This window comes from Ceratotherium simum, chromosome 35 (assembly GCF_057802395.1).
Source record: "Ceratotherium simum simum isolate JZ-2026a chromosome 35, ASM5780239v1, whole genome shotgun sequence".
Taxonomy (NCBI): domain Eukaryota; kingdom Metazoa; phylum Chordata; class Mammalia; order Perissodactyla; family Rhinocerotidae; genus Ceratotherium; species Ceratotherium simum.
Window position 1 is genome coordinate 17,980,494 of NC_141934.1, and position 15,597 is coordinate 17,996,090.

General features: G+C 42.6%; 1 protein-coding gene across 3 annotated transcripts in view; it reads left to right on the plus strand.

Annotated features, from left to right (window-relative positions):
* The first annotated feature begins 2,234 nt into the window (after nucleotides 1-2,234).
* The window catches only part of FBXO21 (F-box protein 21), a 42,459-nt gene continuing 29,096 nt past the window's right edge, over nucleotides 2,235-15,597 (plus strand). For all 3 annotated transcript variants that reach the window (XM_087424143.1, XM_004429938.3, XM_004429939.3), the window contains exons 1-6: nucleotides 2,235-2,476; nucleotides 3,348-3,483; nucleotides 5,319-5,413; nucleotides 11,759-11,880; nucleotides 14,436-14,582; nucleotides 14,879-15,015. In XM_087424143.1, the coding sequence (XP_087280269.1) occupies nucleotides 2,238-2,476; nucleotides 3,348-3,483; nucleotides 5,319-5,413; nucleotides 11,759-11,880; nucleotides 14,436-14,582; nucleotides 14,879-15,015 (876 nt within the window). In that variant the 5' untranslated portion in view covers nucleotides 2,235-2,237. The remainder of the gene's footprint in view (nucleotides 2,477-3,347; nucleotides 3,484-5,318; nucleotides 5,414-11,758; nucleotides 11,881-14,435; nucleotides 14,583-14,878; nucleotides 15,016-15,597) is intronic.

Below are 15,597 nucleotides of genomic sequence, written 5' to 3' on the forward strand. Positions count from 1 at the left end.
CAGTGTCTGCAGGGGGAAGACAAGAACAAGGCCAGGAAAATTCCACTGAATTTAGAAGCGTGGCGGTGCAGACTCTCTCCTAGATCTGCCAGACTCCAGCGGCTGCTCTAAACCTCTCTGTTTTAATGACTAGGAGCAGCAGCGGTAGCTCTGTCCCCGCCCCCCCTTCATATGTTGAAACCCTATCCCCCAGGACCTCAGAATGTGACCAGATTTGGAGACAGGGTCTTTAAAGAGGCCATTAAAGTAAAATGAGGTCGAGTGAGCCCCCAATGCAATATGACTGGTGTCCTTATAAGAATAGATTAGGTCACAGACACACACACAGAAGGAAGACCACGTGAACACACACGAAGAAAGCCATCTACAAGCCAAGGAGAGAGCCTGCAGAAGAAACCAACCCTGCCAACACCTTGCTCTTGACTTATAGCCTCCAGAACTATGAAAAAATAAATTTCTGTTGTTTAAGCCACACAGTCTGTGGCATTTTGTTATGGCAGCCCTCGCAAACTAACATATGCAGTAACACACAAAAAAACTATTGAGGTGAAATTCACATAACATAAAATTAAACCATTTAAAGTGATTCAGAGGCATTTAGTACATTCACAATGTTGTGCAACCACCACCTCTATCTAGTTCCAGACATTTCCATCACGCCAAAATAAAACCTGTTCCCTTTAAGCAGTTTCTCCCCATTTCTCCATAACACTGTTTTATTGAGTACTTTCTCTGTGCCAGGTACAGTTCTGTACACTTTACACAAATGTACTAATTCTAACAACAGCCCAGGAGCCCAGCATTATTATTATTTTCTCCATTTTACTGATGAGAAACTGGACCTCAGAAAGGCCTGCAATCAACAGATAATCATTGAGAATCTGCTACGTGCCAGGCCTGGGCCAAGTAACTGGGCCTCTGGAGGTGAATCAAACGCAGCCCTGATCCTGAAGTTGCTTCTGATGTAGTGGGAAAGACACAGGTTGAACAAATAGTTATAAATTAAGCAAATAGTTACAAGATTGCAAAATGTTGGGAAGGAGCCATATCTGGTGCTGGGGCTGGGGTGAGGGAAGGGAGGGCATCTGGGGAGGTTAAGCTAAGGCCTGGAGGAAGAGGAGGAGCAGCTGGAAGGAGGGCATGTTGGCACAAAGCACATTCCAGGCAGTGGGAATAGTATACATGTGAGGGACAGAAGCACGAGGAAAGAGACCAGCCTGGCTGGGGCGTGGCTAGTGAGGGAGAAAATGGCCTCAAAGAGGCAAGGAGAGGCAGACAGGAGTCTTTCCCTTTGCAACAATGTTAGAGATTTCAGATTTATTTCTAAGGGCCATAGGGATCCATGGATGGCTTAACACCATCCATTGACAATAACTTTACTTGTTCAACTCTTTCAGGGCATTCTGATTTCCAAAGGAACACTTGATTGCACCTCCATGTACTGACAACAGATTGTTCTATAACTGTGTGTCCCCCTAATTGGACTTTGAGCTCCTGGGAGGCAAGGGCACCATCTCACTCACCTCTGTCTCCCCAGGGCAGACAGCACAGGGCTTGGCACTGAACTGGGCTTAAATATGTATATATAGAAGAGGCCCCACTCACACCTGAGTGGTAACTCCTGCTTTGAGGGTTCAGATCCAGGCTCTACCACTTGTTGTCTCTGTGACTTTGAACCAGTGACTTCCACCTTTATGAGCCTTGTTTTCCTTATCTGTAGAATGGTATAATTGTGGTACCTATCCTAGAGGACTCAAATCAGGAGTCCCTGAAGAACGTATGTAAAGTGCTTCGCACCGCACCCACTCAAGAATATTGTGTGTTGTTATTACAGTCAAGCAGAAGTCAAGCGGATCTGGATTAGAATCTAAGACAAGGGACTCTGAGCAAGTCTGTTCATCTTCCTGAGCCTCAGTTTCTCCATCTGTAACCTGGGGAGAGGAACAGTGCACCGGGTTCTTGGGAAGGTCCGAGGAGCTCATGCACAGGAAGCGCTCAGCCCACACGAGAAAGATGGATGCTACCCCGGCTCCCGGCCCACAGCGCAGTTCTTTTCCAAAACGCATTTCCTTCCCTTGGCGGCGGCGCAGTCCTGGAGCGCGGCCCGCGAGGAGGGGGGGCGTGGCCACGGACGTGGGCGGGGCGATGTCGCGCCCGCCCCTCGAGCCGGTGGGCGGGGCGAAGCGGGGCGCCCCGGCGTGTGCGTGCGCGCGCGGCGGCCCAGGTACGCGGACAAGATGGCGGCGGCAGGGGGCGAGAGCGCGATGGACGTGGTGCCGGCGCTGGCGGAGGAGGCCGCGCCGGAGGCGGCGGGCCTCAGCTGCCTCGTCAGCCTGCCGGGCGAGGTGCTGGAGTACATCCTGTGCAGCGGCTCGCTGACGGCCGCCGACATCGGCCGCGTCTCCAGCACCTGCCGGCGGCTGCGCGAGCTGTGCCAGAGTAGCGGGAAGGTGTGGAAGGAGCAGTTCCGGGTGAGGTGAGCCAGCGCCCCGCCGCCCGCGCCCCCGCTCTGCGCCCCCCGGGCCCGGGCCCGGCCGGCCGGCGCCGCTGCCCCTCCCCGCGCGCGGACCCCACCCCCGTCGCCCACCCCGGACCGCTTCCCGCGGACCGACAGACAAAGGCCTCCAGGCCGCCAGCCCCTCGGGTCCACGCCGCGCGGACCCTCCGGTGCCCAAATTGCGCATCGGGGGGCGCCCAGCCGCCGGGCCCTCCCTGAGGGATGACCACGGTAGTGCCACGGCTCACCCAGCCCGCGCGCTTCTTTTGTGCCCGACTCTGTGCTGAGATGTTTACATGGATCCGGTGATGCGCTGAGCCTCAGCCCTGGAGGCAGCGGGCGCAGCATCCCCGGGTTGTTGGCCGAGAGCACAGATTTCCGTGGGGGACCCGGCATAAAATCTGGCCCTGGCACACTCGCCGTATGACCTTGTGGGTAGCGGCTTCCCTTTTTTGAGCCTCGTTCGTCGACTTGGAACGGTGATCCTGAGACCCACCTTTGTGGTTATTAAACCAGAAGATGTGTAGGGAGCATTTGCACAGGGCCCGGCTCTTGGGAGGCGCGCAGTAAATGTTAACTGTCATTGTCATCGCTATTACTGTTGCTACGACTGTCCCCATTTTATAGATGGGGAGTGGAGACGCAGCATTCCTTTTGCGACGCCAAGGTCACACCGTGAGCGAGTGCGTGCGTGCCGGATGGAGAGCTGAACTAGGTCCACCGCCGGGGGCCCTCTGACCACTAAACCGTACCGCTTTCCCTGTTTTCCAAGGCTGCCTTTGATTCGTGTCTGTCTGCCCGCCTGCCTTTGAGTCTCTCTGAAGCTGAGGGGGTGTTTCTCTCCTTGTAGGTGGCCTTCCCTTATGAAACACTACAGCCCCACCGACTACGTCAATTGGTTGGAGGAGTATAAAGTTCGGCAAAAAGCTGGGTTAGAAGCCCGGAAGATTGTAGCCTCCTTCTCAAAGAGGTTCTTTTCAGAGCACGTAAGGATCTGTTGATGTAGCTCTACGGTTCTGCCTGGTAGTGGTGTCTGCGTCTTAGCTCATCCAGCGCTTTTTGGTATCTCCCTTTTCAGTGCTCTCACAATCCCTTACTCACTTAGACGGCTGCAAGAGTCATTGTGTCCTTTTCCTCCTCTCCGACAACATGAAGCCATTTGTCCCTGCCAGCTTGACTTTACTAAAGCCAGAGAGAGAAGGGGGGTGGAGAGGGAGGGAGGGACCTGTAACACAATGTGAAGGGAATTCAGATCAGCGTTATTTCTCTGCAAGTGGGTTAAACGTATTTTTTGCAATCTCCACGTGATTTGGGGGATCATCAGTGATTGAACACTACAGATTTCACCCCATTGTTTTCCCAGAACGTTTGACAAAATTAATATGGTTCTTCTCTCTGGCTTTGCAAGTTTTAACCAGTAGTAAACTGCGTTGTTTGTTAAGGTAACAGGATTAAAAGCTATCTGTAAATCAGAAGTATTACTCCCTCAATTAAATTGTTTTGCATTCATTATCCTAAGTTTGTTTTTTTAATATTGCTGAAATGCATGGGGGTTTTTTTGGTTTTTTTCCTTCCACAGAGTCTCTCACAGAAGTTTCTGTATCAGATCCTGATTCTCAACTTTTTGTAACTCTGGAAAATAGAAAAAATGTTTTAAATTTGTTTCGCATTAGGGATCTAGAAATAGAGCCAATCTGATGTATTTTACTATCCTGGTTTACTGAAGATAAATCTCTGTTTTCTAATTTTAATTACTATTACTTAATGGAATTCATACATTTGAAGTATTTTCCAGGCTTTTCAAGTTTTGAAAGGGAAAATTTGAACTTGGGACAAATTTGACCTTATTCCCCTATGGAGAATAAAACTAGATATTTCCTAGAGTGGTTCATTTCTATAAATAAATGTTTGTTAATGTTAGAAGGGACAAAATTACGTTCAACTTTGGATAAGCTGGCTAAAGCATTCATAATCACAGATTTTAAATACTGGTTAAATGTGTTTGTACCCACATATATTTGGGTGCTAAATATGTTTGATGCCCTTGGTCATGGGCTACTGGTTTGCAGCCTCTACTTCTAGTCCAGCTGGTTTTATGTGCATTTTTAACAGCCTGTGCCTTTGTCTAATAATGATGAATTGTTGTGTTTTTTCCTTAGCTCCCTCTTTCCCTGTACCACTGCCTAATTAGAAGTATGTCAAGGACTTTGAACGTAGCAGGAGTATACTTAAGATTGATCTGTGGGCGGGTGATTACTTTGCCTCAGGACCCTTGTATTCCTGTGTTCTCTGCGTGCACATAGGTTGATGTGAAATTTCCTGGCTACTTTCAAAAAGAAAAGTGGGAGAAGTAATAGAATTTTAAACCAAGGGGACCTAAAAGCCAATTGGTACCACCACCTCAATTTACAGAGGAGAAAACATGTCCAGTGGGTTGAGTTGCCAAAAGCACTAGACTTCTCTCTCTGCCCTCCTCTCCTAGTGGAGTGCAGTGTAGACTGCACAAGATAGTTATTGTGAATTAGGAGATTTTGTATTTCTAGTTATTTTTTCAGAGCTATTTTTCTTCACATTAGAACTCTTGAGTTACCAGTTTCAGAAATTCCAGTCTATGAAAATATAACTCATTAGCAACTAGCAAGATCTGAACAAATTGTTACTTTGCATGTTACTTTCTACCCATCCTGGGTGGTGCAAGATAGTGCACTTATTTCATTCCATGAAAATAAGCATCTTTGTTTGCAACTCAGTTTTGTGTAAGAGAGTGGCAATGACATTATTACTTTTTATTGAGGCCTGTTTGTATATGTCTTCTTCATAGGTCCCTTGTAACGGTTTTAGTGACATTGAGAATCTTGAGGGACCAGAGATATTTTTTGAAGATGAACTGGTGTGTATCCTAAATATGGAAGGAAGGTAAGCCATAGTTTTAGCAGAGATTTTGTTTGTTTGTTTGTTTTAGTAATAACCCCAGAATGAATTGCTATAATTTGTATGTGGCTGAACCATAGGACTTGCGTTTCCAAATGTTTCATGTGTTATTGTAGTTATATTTTTGAAAAAGTCTGTGTAAATTAGATAAGTACACTGAGACAGTGGATATTTAAAGAAACTGTGCAGAAATTCTTTTGGAAAGAACAGAGAATTAGTATTTAGTCCTACTGTGGGTTAAATACCCTGCTCCGGGCACATGTGTCTATTACATTGTTTGGGTAATATAAACCATCCCTCCACCTACCACCACCAAATTTGCCTGTCGTGAATTGAATCTTTTTTTTTTTTTAAAATAATTTTATAGGCATGTCTTAATTTGATGGATGATTTTTTACTATTTCTGAATTTTGGTAAGAAGTAATCTTACTTTGGCCGAGAACAGTATGGATACTTGGTTGAGCCTTTCTTTTATCTTTCCTAATCAAGAAGAATCTATTATCTCTTGGTTGTTGCTTAAAATTTTTTATTCTTTATATTTTCTGCTGTGAAGGTTAATTTCCAGTTTAACTGAAAAATGACTTGGCTTCCAGACTAACTTACCTAGGGAAAAGATTTTCTGATCTAAAAGTTCTGGAAACGTTTACTAGTGATGGAAGATAAGAATGCTAGTTTAGCATCTTCCTTAAGAGAGATCATTGTGAAATATCTCACAAACAAGGTGTAAGATATTTTGCTTGTTGTTTTTAAGGGGGTTTAGGAGAGAAATATCTATCAGTGGAACAACCGTAGGGGAGAGGTAAGATGTGTCACTATTCTAGGCCTTGGATAAGTTCAGTACACAGGTCATTTTTCCGTTTCTATTTTGGTTTATCTATAAATGATTTGAAGTATGATCTAATAGTCAGTATTGTGCAGCCTTAAAAATAAAAGCTGACCTGTCTTTTTTGCATATATACACATATACTTTTAAGTACATAAATGTAATATCATACATACAGAGTTTATTGGTTGTTTTAGTTTTGATTTGATGTTTAGTGCAGACTGTTTTTTTCTTGTTTATGCTATTTTTGCCTTCCTCTCTACTCCATTTGTATTGGCTTTCCCTGCCCCCACCCCTGTAATTCATGGTGACAACCTAGGTTGTAGTCTTGCATACTAATATACACTGATATATGTGAGGATGGTGGGGATCATTATTTCACGAAATTGTGATCATAAAATAGGTACTTTTCTATGTCTTTTTTTCTCATTCAAATTTACCTTATGAAAATCTATCCTAATCAAGGGGTAAAAAATCCAGTTCACTTTTTTTGATGGCTGCGTACTGTTTTGTAGTATATCCCATAATTTATTTAATCATCCCTCTATTGGTGGGTAACCACTTTCTTCTCCATTTTGTGTTACTGTGGAAGGTGATGTTTCTAGTGGTTTCATTTCTAAATGGATTCCTGGGAATAGGTTTCCTAGGTCAGAGTGTAGAACGTTATTGAAAAACCTAAAATAAGATAGAGCATGTTCTTGTATGGGAAGACTTACCATCACAAAAATGTCAGTTCTTCTGAAATTAATACGTAGACCTAGTGCCATTCCAGTTAGGATCGAAAAAGAGTTATGGGACAAGAAAGCTTTTTGGTGTTTTATTGGATAATGTTGTCATAAAATATATACAGAAGAATAAATTCACAAGAAGAGCCAGAAAAAACAATTTGTTAATGATTGCAATGGGAAACTTACGTCACTAGATAATAGAACATATAAAGCTACCTGTAATGAAAACAATACAATGTTTAAATAAAAGTAGATAGCCACATCAGTGGCAAAGAGTAATTCAGAAATGTGTCCCAGCTATAAAAGATAATTGAATACATTTAAACTTGGAGGGGAAAAGGTGGTACATCAATTATTTAATGAGTGGTCCTGGGCATAACTGAATTTCCATCTAGGAGAAAGTAAAACTTACGTCATATCCAGCAATTAAGTTCCAAAAGAGTAAAGAACCTAAATTTAAAAATGATCACCATGAAAATCCCTCGAGGAAATAGGAGACTTCATGTACAGTCTAGGGAGACCTCCTTAACCAAGGCTGATAATACAAAAGCAATAAAAGAATATAGACAAGTGACTTTGCAATAGAAAAATAAACTTCTGTATGACCAAAGAAACCATAAACAAAGTCAGTAGGGTTCTTAAAATTTCTAAGAAGAAATCAAAAAATGTACAAAGAATAGGAGGATGACACTCAGAGAAGAGCAAATCCAAGTGTCTGGCAATCATGTAAAAAGACCTTTAAATCCACTCTCAAAGAAATGTTAAATAACAATGAAATATTGCTTTTGTACTTACCAGATTAGCGAAAAAGACTGATCATGTACAACCAGTAAAAATATATATTGTTATAGTCTTTTTAGAAGTAATGATCATAAATGTTACCCCTTGACCTGATGTGTGTATTTTGAGCCTAAAATAGGGTTGATTTTAAATGACAGGGAATACTCTCACATTTGTAAATATTTTGGAATACCAATTTCCATGAAGGACCCTATTCGTATTCATTCGTGGCAATGCTTGTTGTTTGGATGTGGAAAGCATAGGAAGGAAGAAGGGTAGTTTCTGCAAACACTAAAGCTCCAGCCCCTGGATATTTGAAAACAATTTGCGTTTATGTTGTTCTGTGCAGTCTTTATTAAAAAGACTACATTCCACAATAAAGATTTGAAACAACATAGTACAAGAGTATACACTGTACCTGAGAAAATTCGCCCAGAATGACCAACACTGACACATATTTCACTAAAACTGTTGGATTTTAGAAAAGTCCTTTGGGCATCCAAGCAAAAAAGATGAAGTCACTTATAAGGGAAAGAAAATCAGAATATCATCAGACTTTTCAACAGCAATGCTCTATGCCAGAGAGAAAAAGAGTAACATATATAAGATACTCAAGGATTGAAAATGTCAGCCAAGGATTTTTATATCCAGCCAAAGTGACTTCCAAGTAAAAAGGCTGCAGACAAACTTATCTTACAAGAACTCGGGGACTTTCAAGCCCTTCCCAAGAAATGAGCTAGAAAATGAGCTTCAAACAACCAAAATAATCAGAGAGACTGACGTAAGGACTAGTGTGAACATTAAATATGCATTTACTTATAGAGTTAAATCCAGATGCCAGTTCATAGGATAGAAGGTAGTGTATGTAATAGCCATAAGCCCTGACAATGTAGGTACACTACAACTGTTTAAAAAAAGGAGCAGAGAATGGAGGAGAACATAAGCAAAATATTTAGCTGTTTTCGAGTAATCATCAAGATGATAAGAATATTGGTCTTGTTATCCTGAGGCTGAGGGGGGTGGGGGGGTTGTGTGAGAGAGAGAGAATGAGATGTACAATAAAGCAAATGAGTAATTATGTTACTGGAGAAGCAGGATTCTTCTGGAAGAAAAAAGATGTAGATTTAAAATAGAATAAGGTAAAAATTATCGTTCTGAATTTGAATTAGAAGTGTCAGTATGAACTCATGAGATAGCTTATATTTAAATATATGTAGAGGTGTGTGTGTATGTGTGTGTGCACACATATATACACTAGACTTACTATCTCTGTCCACCGAAAAGTCTAGAAACAATAACAACTTAGTAGGAATGATCATCCCTAGTACCCAGATTGTGGTCTTGGTATACCATTACCTCTCAGAAGAAGCCAGGGTTTTTGGAGAAATGGCTGATTCTAGGTCCAATACAGGAGCTGTAAAAGATGAGCCTGGAGCGTCTTGGAAGCCTGGAACCAGATAGCAAGAACAGTAACAACACTTCATGTCAGAAGCATTCAGGGGCCAACATGAAGAGGCTTCCATTGACCAAATGTGACGATTGGAGCATCAGTGTGGATAATAAATAGAATGGATTGAAACACATCAAATATATTTAGCTCCGTGAGTTCATAATAATATTTAACAACAACTAATAGGTCACCTTTGGAGGATAATAAGAACCCAAATTATTATTTTGAAAAATAATAAAGGAGAGAAATGAGCATTTACCCTGCTTTTATAATATACTATGCCATTGGGGGACCAAATAGTAGATATGGGCAAATTATTCTTTATAGGAGTATTCCAGCTAATAAATGAAGAACAGATGGTTGAATTAGATTATCACTACTTTGTAACCTCTAATGAATTAACAGACCTGGGCATTGTGTAGCAGTGGCTGCTAACATCACAAAAAGAAACAATCAAGGTATGGTTGCCTCCTGATGGAAGAACTTGTTACCACCTGTGAAGTAGTCTTGTCAAATAAATGGAATCCAAATCTGATCAAGCCTCTACATCCAATTTACAGGAAACTCAGAAGACAGAAGAACATGTTAAACTACACCATATGGATGCAATCAACAAATTCCAGACTGTGGGAAACTACAGGTCAAACAACCAGGTTTCTTCAACAAAAAAAATGCAAGGGGAAAAAAGATGGCGGGCGATCCTGTAGGTTAAGAAACTTAAAAGACATTGAAACAGACTAGAGTGTTTAGGGATACACATTTGGCAAAAACTATAGAGAAAAGCAAGGTGATGACCATAGAGGCATGGATTTGATTATTGAGAGGGGAGGAGAGGGCCCATGGAGGGCTTCTGGGGTGTCTGCAAAGTTCTGTTTCTTGGCCTGAGTGGTGGATATAAGGGTGTTTGCCTTATAATAGTTCATTAAGCTACTCATTTGTTTCATGTGATTTTCTAGATTGATATATGTTTTACAGCTCAAAGGTTAAAAAGTGGTAAAACCTAGCTCTGATGATTTTCATTTACTATCTGGAGAGTGAGAGTCCTTTGTTTCTTTATGAAGTCAGACAGATAAGTTGATCACTCTCCTGCTTCCCTTGACCCCTGTGTGTATTTGGGAGATCTGGTGAAGAATTTCATTCACTCAACAAGTATCTGTTGAGCATCTACCATGTGCCCCACACTATTCTAGGCAGTGGGGATACAGCAGTGAACAAGACAGAAAGCTCTGCCTTCACGGAGCTTACACTCTAGTGGGGAAATAGACATTAAACAAAGTAAGATATTGATTACATTAGACAATGAGAAACGCTATAGAGAAATGTGTGTCAGGGAAGAGGGTGAGGGAGTGGTGGTGGTGGGGTACGGTTTTAAATAGGGTGGTGGGAGAAAGCCATACTCAAAGGAACATATGAATCAAAACCTGAAAGGAGATGAGGGCACAGATTGCAGATCTCCAGGGAAAGAACGTTCCGGGCAGAAGGAACTGTGAGTACTAAGGCCTAAGGGGAGCACTGGCCAGGCGATGAAGGAACAACAGGGGAGCCAGCATGGCTGGGGACTGGCCTGAGGAGGGAAATAGTAGGAATTGAGGTCAGAGAGGTAATGGGGTGAGAGTTTAAAGGCCTTTTCAGGTTGTCATTAGGACTTGGGCTTTTACTTCGAGCAAGGTGGAAAACCATCGGAGAATTTGGAGCGGAGAATTGTTGTGCTGTGATGTAACGTGTTAGCTAGAGCACTCTGGCTGCTCCACTGAGCATAGACTATGAGGGGCGAGTTTCAAAGCGGGAAGCTTAGTGAGGAGGATGCCGCTATGGTACAGACAAAAGACGGTGGTGGCTTAGATGAGTTAGTGAGAAGCGTTCGCATTTCTGATATATTTTGAAGATAAAACTGACAGCATTGGCAGATGGATTGAATGTGGCTCATGAGAGAAAGCAGGGAGTCAAGGATGCCTCCAGGGTTTCTGGCCTGACTGGAATGATGCGGTTGCCATTATCTGAGAGGGGATGACTCTGCGAGGGGAAGAATGTTGAGGTGCTCACCAGGTACCCAAGTGGGGAGGAGGAGTCGCAGTTGGATATGTAGGTCTGGAGTTTAGGCACGGCATCTGTTCTGGAAAATAGATTGGGAGTTGTCAGTATGGGTGCTGTTGGAAACCAGGAGACTGGATGAGGTCACATGGCAGTGAGGGGAGCAAGAAGCAGCCCATGCCGAGGGTTCCAGACGCCTCAGCCATGTCTCCGGAGACTCATCCAGGTCCCCTAACTTTTCAGGTTTCTTTTCTATTTCCTTTTAGTCAATCTGAAGCCAAACAGATAACTGTTTCTTGAATTTCAGCGCGACTAATTGAGTGTTAGATTACAAGTGCAAAGTCCTAAATTGTGCTGTCTGCTCCATGATAATAAGTTCTCTATGATCGTGAGCCAATCATATTTTTCTTGTGAAGTAGACTCTTTACATGGTATGATTAGTGTGAAGTGAAAAATAGATAACTGGAAGTTTTAGTATCTTAATTATTATTGACTTATTGTTTGTTTGTTTTTTCCAGAAAAGCTTTAACCTGGAAATACTACGCAAAAAAAATTCTTTACTACCTACGACAACAGAAAATTTTAAATAATCTTAAGGCTTTTCTTCAGCAGCCTGATGACTATGAATCATATCTTGAAGGTGAGACTTGAACAACATTTCAATATGCAGCTAAGCTGTCTTTCAGAGCCGTAGTGGAAACTGTCCCTGATGAGAAAGCAGTGGAAAAGTAAACTGTGCTGCCTGGGCTTCTGAAGGTTGGGCTAAAGGGTCTGATCAATTAGGTAGGCAAAACTATTAAATTTAGAGCTGAGATTTTGTCAGAATCTTTAGCCGTCAGCTGAAGAGACAGTGTTTTCTAAAGATGCACCATCAGTTCAAAGCATGGAGGCTGATATTTTAACTAATGAGGTTAGTTCCCTGTTTTTCTAAGCTTTACAGCATCATTTCAAATCAGAAATAGATTTGTCTAGTTTTGTCTTCCTATGACCCCAAGCAAATCCCTTGACCTCTGGTTGAAGTTTAATGAGGACGCAATGTTCTTACAGATCAGTGAGTGCTCGTCCATAGTGAGAAGTGAGTAGAAGGAAATCAAGTGGACGGGCAAGATGAAGGGAATAACTTTCTGTTCCGACTAAGTTGAACAAGAACAAAATGTGACTTTATTTTTTTTTTAACTATTTTAAATTCCTAGCATATTACACAGACACTCCCATAGTTTATGGTTGTGAAATACAGATAGGACCGTTCACTTTCATTCCCTGCTCTCAGTGATTTACGCAAGTCATTTTTTTTTTTTCCTTTCCAATGTTTCTCGTTGTCTTGTCTCCATTCTGTTACTGTTCTTGTGTGGGCTGTCACCACCTCTCCCAACAATAGCTTTCTAAGTAATACTTGCTTCCTGAGCATCACCCCCTCCTGCCCTCAAGTCAACCAACGTACCAGTGCCAGTCCAGTCTGAAACCCCACCTGTTTTCTGCACTCTATGTAAGCCTGCAAAGTGGCCAGCTGATTGCCTCTTTTGTTAAATCTCTGCCTGCTGCTCAATGCCCTCCATAATTCAGCCCTCTCCCTAAATCCAAGCCTTTCCTCGTTACTCTCCAAAATGTTCCACTTGCTCTAGCTGGGCTGTTGTCCTCACTGGCACCCTACAGATACCCTACTTCACATCCTCGTTCATGGTATCCCTTTTCCTTAGAATTCCTTCTTAAATCCTACTCACCCTCCGAGGTTCAGTTCAGGTTTCATTTCCGTTAAGTTTCTCTGACTATTGCAACACTTGCAGGTTTTACTCCCCTCAGAACTAAGACAGTAGCGCTGACTGTATTGCGTTGTTTCTGTTTCATGTGTGTACAAGTTGTTTCTCCAACTAGTCACTCAGTTTGCTGTGTTCCTCGTCCTTATGTTGCCATCATTCCACAATGCCTAGTGCAGATTCTTGTTGATTGTGTGAAAGTGTTATCCAAAAGAAAATGAAAAATCTGTTTCCGTTCACGAAAATAAAATATCCTCGCCACCCTGGAATCATCTCACATGCATACTGGAGTTGAAAGTCATCCTCCTGTTTGTTCCACAGTCGAGAATAATTTGACAAGCTTTATATTCTGTAGCTTTTTTATGAAAACAAGTACTTCTTTTTCATTTTGTAAATATGAAGTAATATTATAATTTTCAAATAACCCTTCCAAATCAGCACTGTAGGCGTTGGGAAGCCTTTGAGGTTTTTAAGTAGTTGAGTGAGTGGAATTTGGCTCTGGATTTTGGTACTTGGTGACTGAGTAGAATAATCTGATGCCGTTGATGAAGTCTAGGAATCATAGCAATAGGGTGGAACAGAATTCCTTCAGCTGCAGGTGGAGAAGCTGGGTTCCCAGGAGGCCCAGGAGCCAGTTGACCCCCATGTTGACCCCCATGCAGCTGCTTTCGGCTCCTTAGGGTATGGGTAGGGCATCAAGATCCTGAACTGGTTTGAGATTCTTGAATTTAAAATGACTCTATGGCTTCCCAAGTGAAAATGTCCTGTAACCACATAATGAGGTTAGCCCTTCCGTCTTTGGTTAAAGAATTCCCTAAGGCCGTGAAGAGTGGTGATCTTTAAGAGACAGTGTCTCCAGTGTGCTTTGTACAGGCTTTTAGCTGCAGGCTCCCTGAGGGTAACTGTTTCTCTAGTTTGAAAGTACAGTTACCTCCAAAGTCCACTGACTGGTTCTCCTTTGAGAGGTACATTCGTGGAAAGGCATATCTGTCAGTGAGGGCTTTCAACTGTTTTTTTTTTAAGTAAAGGAACTGTCTTATACCATTAAGTGTTTGGAGTTGTTGGATTTTGAACTACAAGAGAATTAGAGAGGGTGAGAGAAGTAGCTTGAGAAGATCTCCTTGAGAGCATTTATTTCTCTTTGCAGTAGACTATGGGAATATGCCATGTGTCATGCAGTTTGCAGTTTTTTGAGTCCATGATCTCTGAGAGAGGTTTGGTTTATTTAAAAAAAAAAAATAGTGAAATCTGTGCTCCTTTGTTGTAAGGATGTTTGTTGCTCCTTCTCAGTGTTTTGGCAGCAAGGCCTGGCATCCAGGATACAAAGCTTATCTGGTGGGATGGTGGAAAGAGCTATGGCCCAGGTGTCTGGGGTAAATGACAAACTGATAAGAAAAGGGTAAACATAGGGCTTTATTGAATAATTGGTGTTTGTTTTCAGGTGCCGTGTATATTGACCAGTACTGCAACCCACTCTCCGACATCAGCCTCAGAGACATCCAGGCCCAGATCGACAGCATCGTAGAGCTGGTTTGCAAAACCCTCCGTGGCATAAACAGCCGACACCCTAGCTTGGCCTTCAAGGCAGGTGTGGAATTGCTTTGGATCCAGCTGTATTTGTGCAGGAACCTAGAGTAATTGGTTAATTTGGGAAATCCTGCAGTGTGTTCCCATTATGTCACGAAGAAGTGACTAAGGACTCAATCATGTGTTCACCTGGATAATGTAAAAGACTTTGAATACATATTCTTTTCTCCACATGGATTGGCAACACCTGATGAATATTGTTAGGCCTTGCCAGTGTCTGCGTGTTATGAGTTATTCGGGACCCTGGTCACAACCTTATCTGTGCTTGTGTCCTCAGAGTAGATCTCTGTGTTTCAGGCGAATCCTCCATGATAATGGAAATAGAACTCCAGAGCCAGGTGCTGGATGCCATGAACTATGTCCTTTATGACCAGCTGAAGTTCAAGGGGAACCGAATGGATTACTATAATGCCCTAAACTTATATATGCACCAGGTAAATGTGGATATCTTAAAAAATAATAACGTGTGTTTAAGCTCATCTCTGATAAACCGTACATTTTTTGAAAGCAAATACTGTGTTCTTTTCATCTCTCAATGCCCGGTGAAACTCATTTTTGCCTCTACCATAAGGATATTGCTGTGGGTTTTATGTGTTTTATCACGAAGTATCCTCTGTATGAAAACCCTTGAGAGAAATTCCTGACTAGAAATAGGTCTTTGTCTGACTCTGTTTGGTCAGTTTGTATCTTATGAACACTAACTGTGAAACTGAACGGGTCTTTCTTTTTGCACTGACCTCCTGGAATGTTGGAGGCAATCGGGCCAGCCGTGTCATTGATCCTTAGTTTTTTGTTTGTTTGTTTGTTTTTGAGGAAGATTAGCCCTGAGCTAACGTCTGTTGCCAATCCTCCTCTTTTTTGCTGAGGAAGACTGGCCCTGGGCTAACATCCGTGCCCATCTTCCTCTACTTTATATGGGACACTGCAATAGCATGGCTTGATAAGCGGTGCATAGGTGTGCACCTGCGATCTGAACCCATGAACCCTGGGCCACCAAAGCAGAGCACACAGACTGT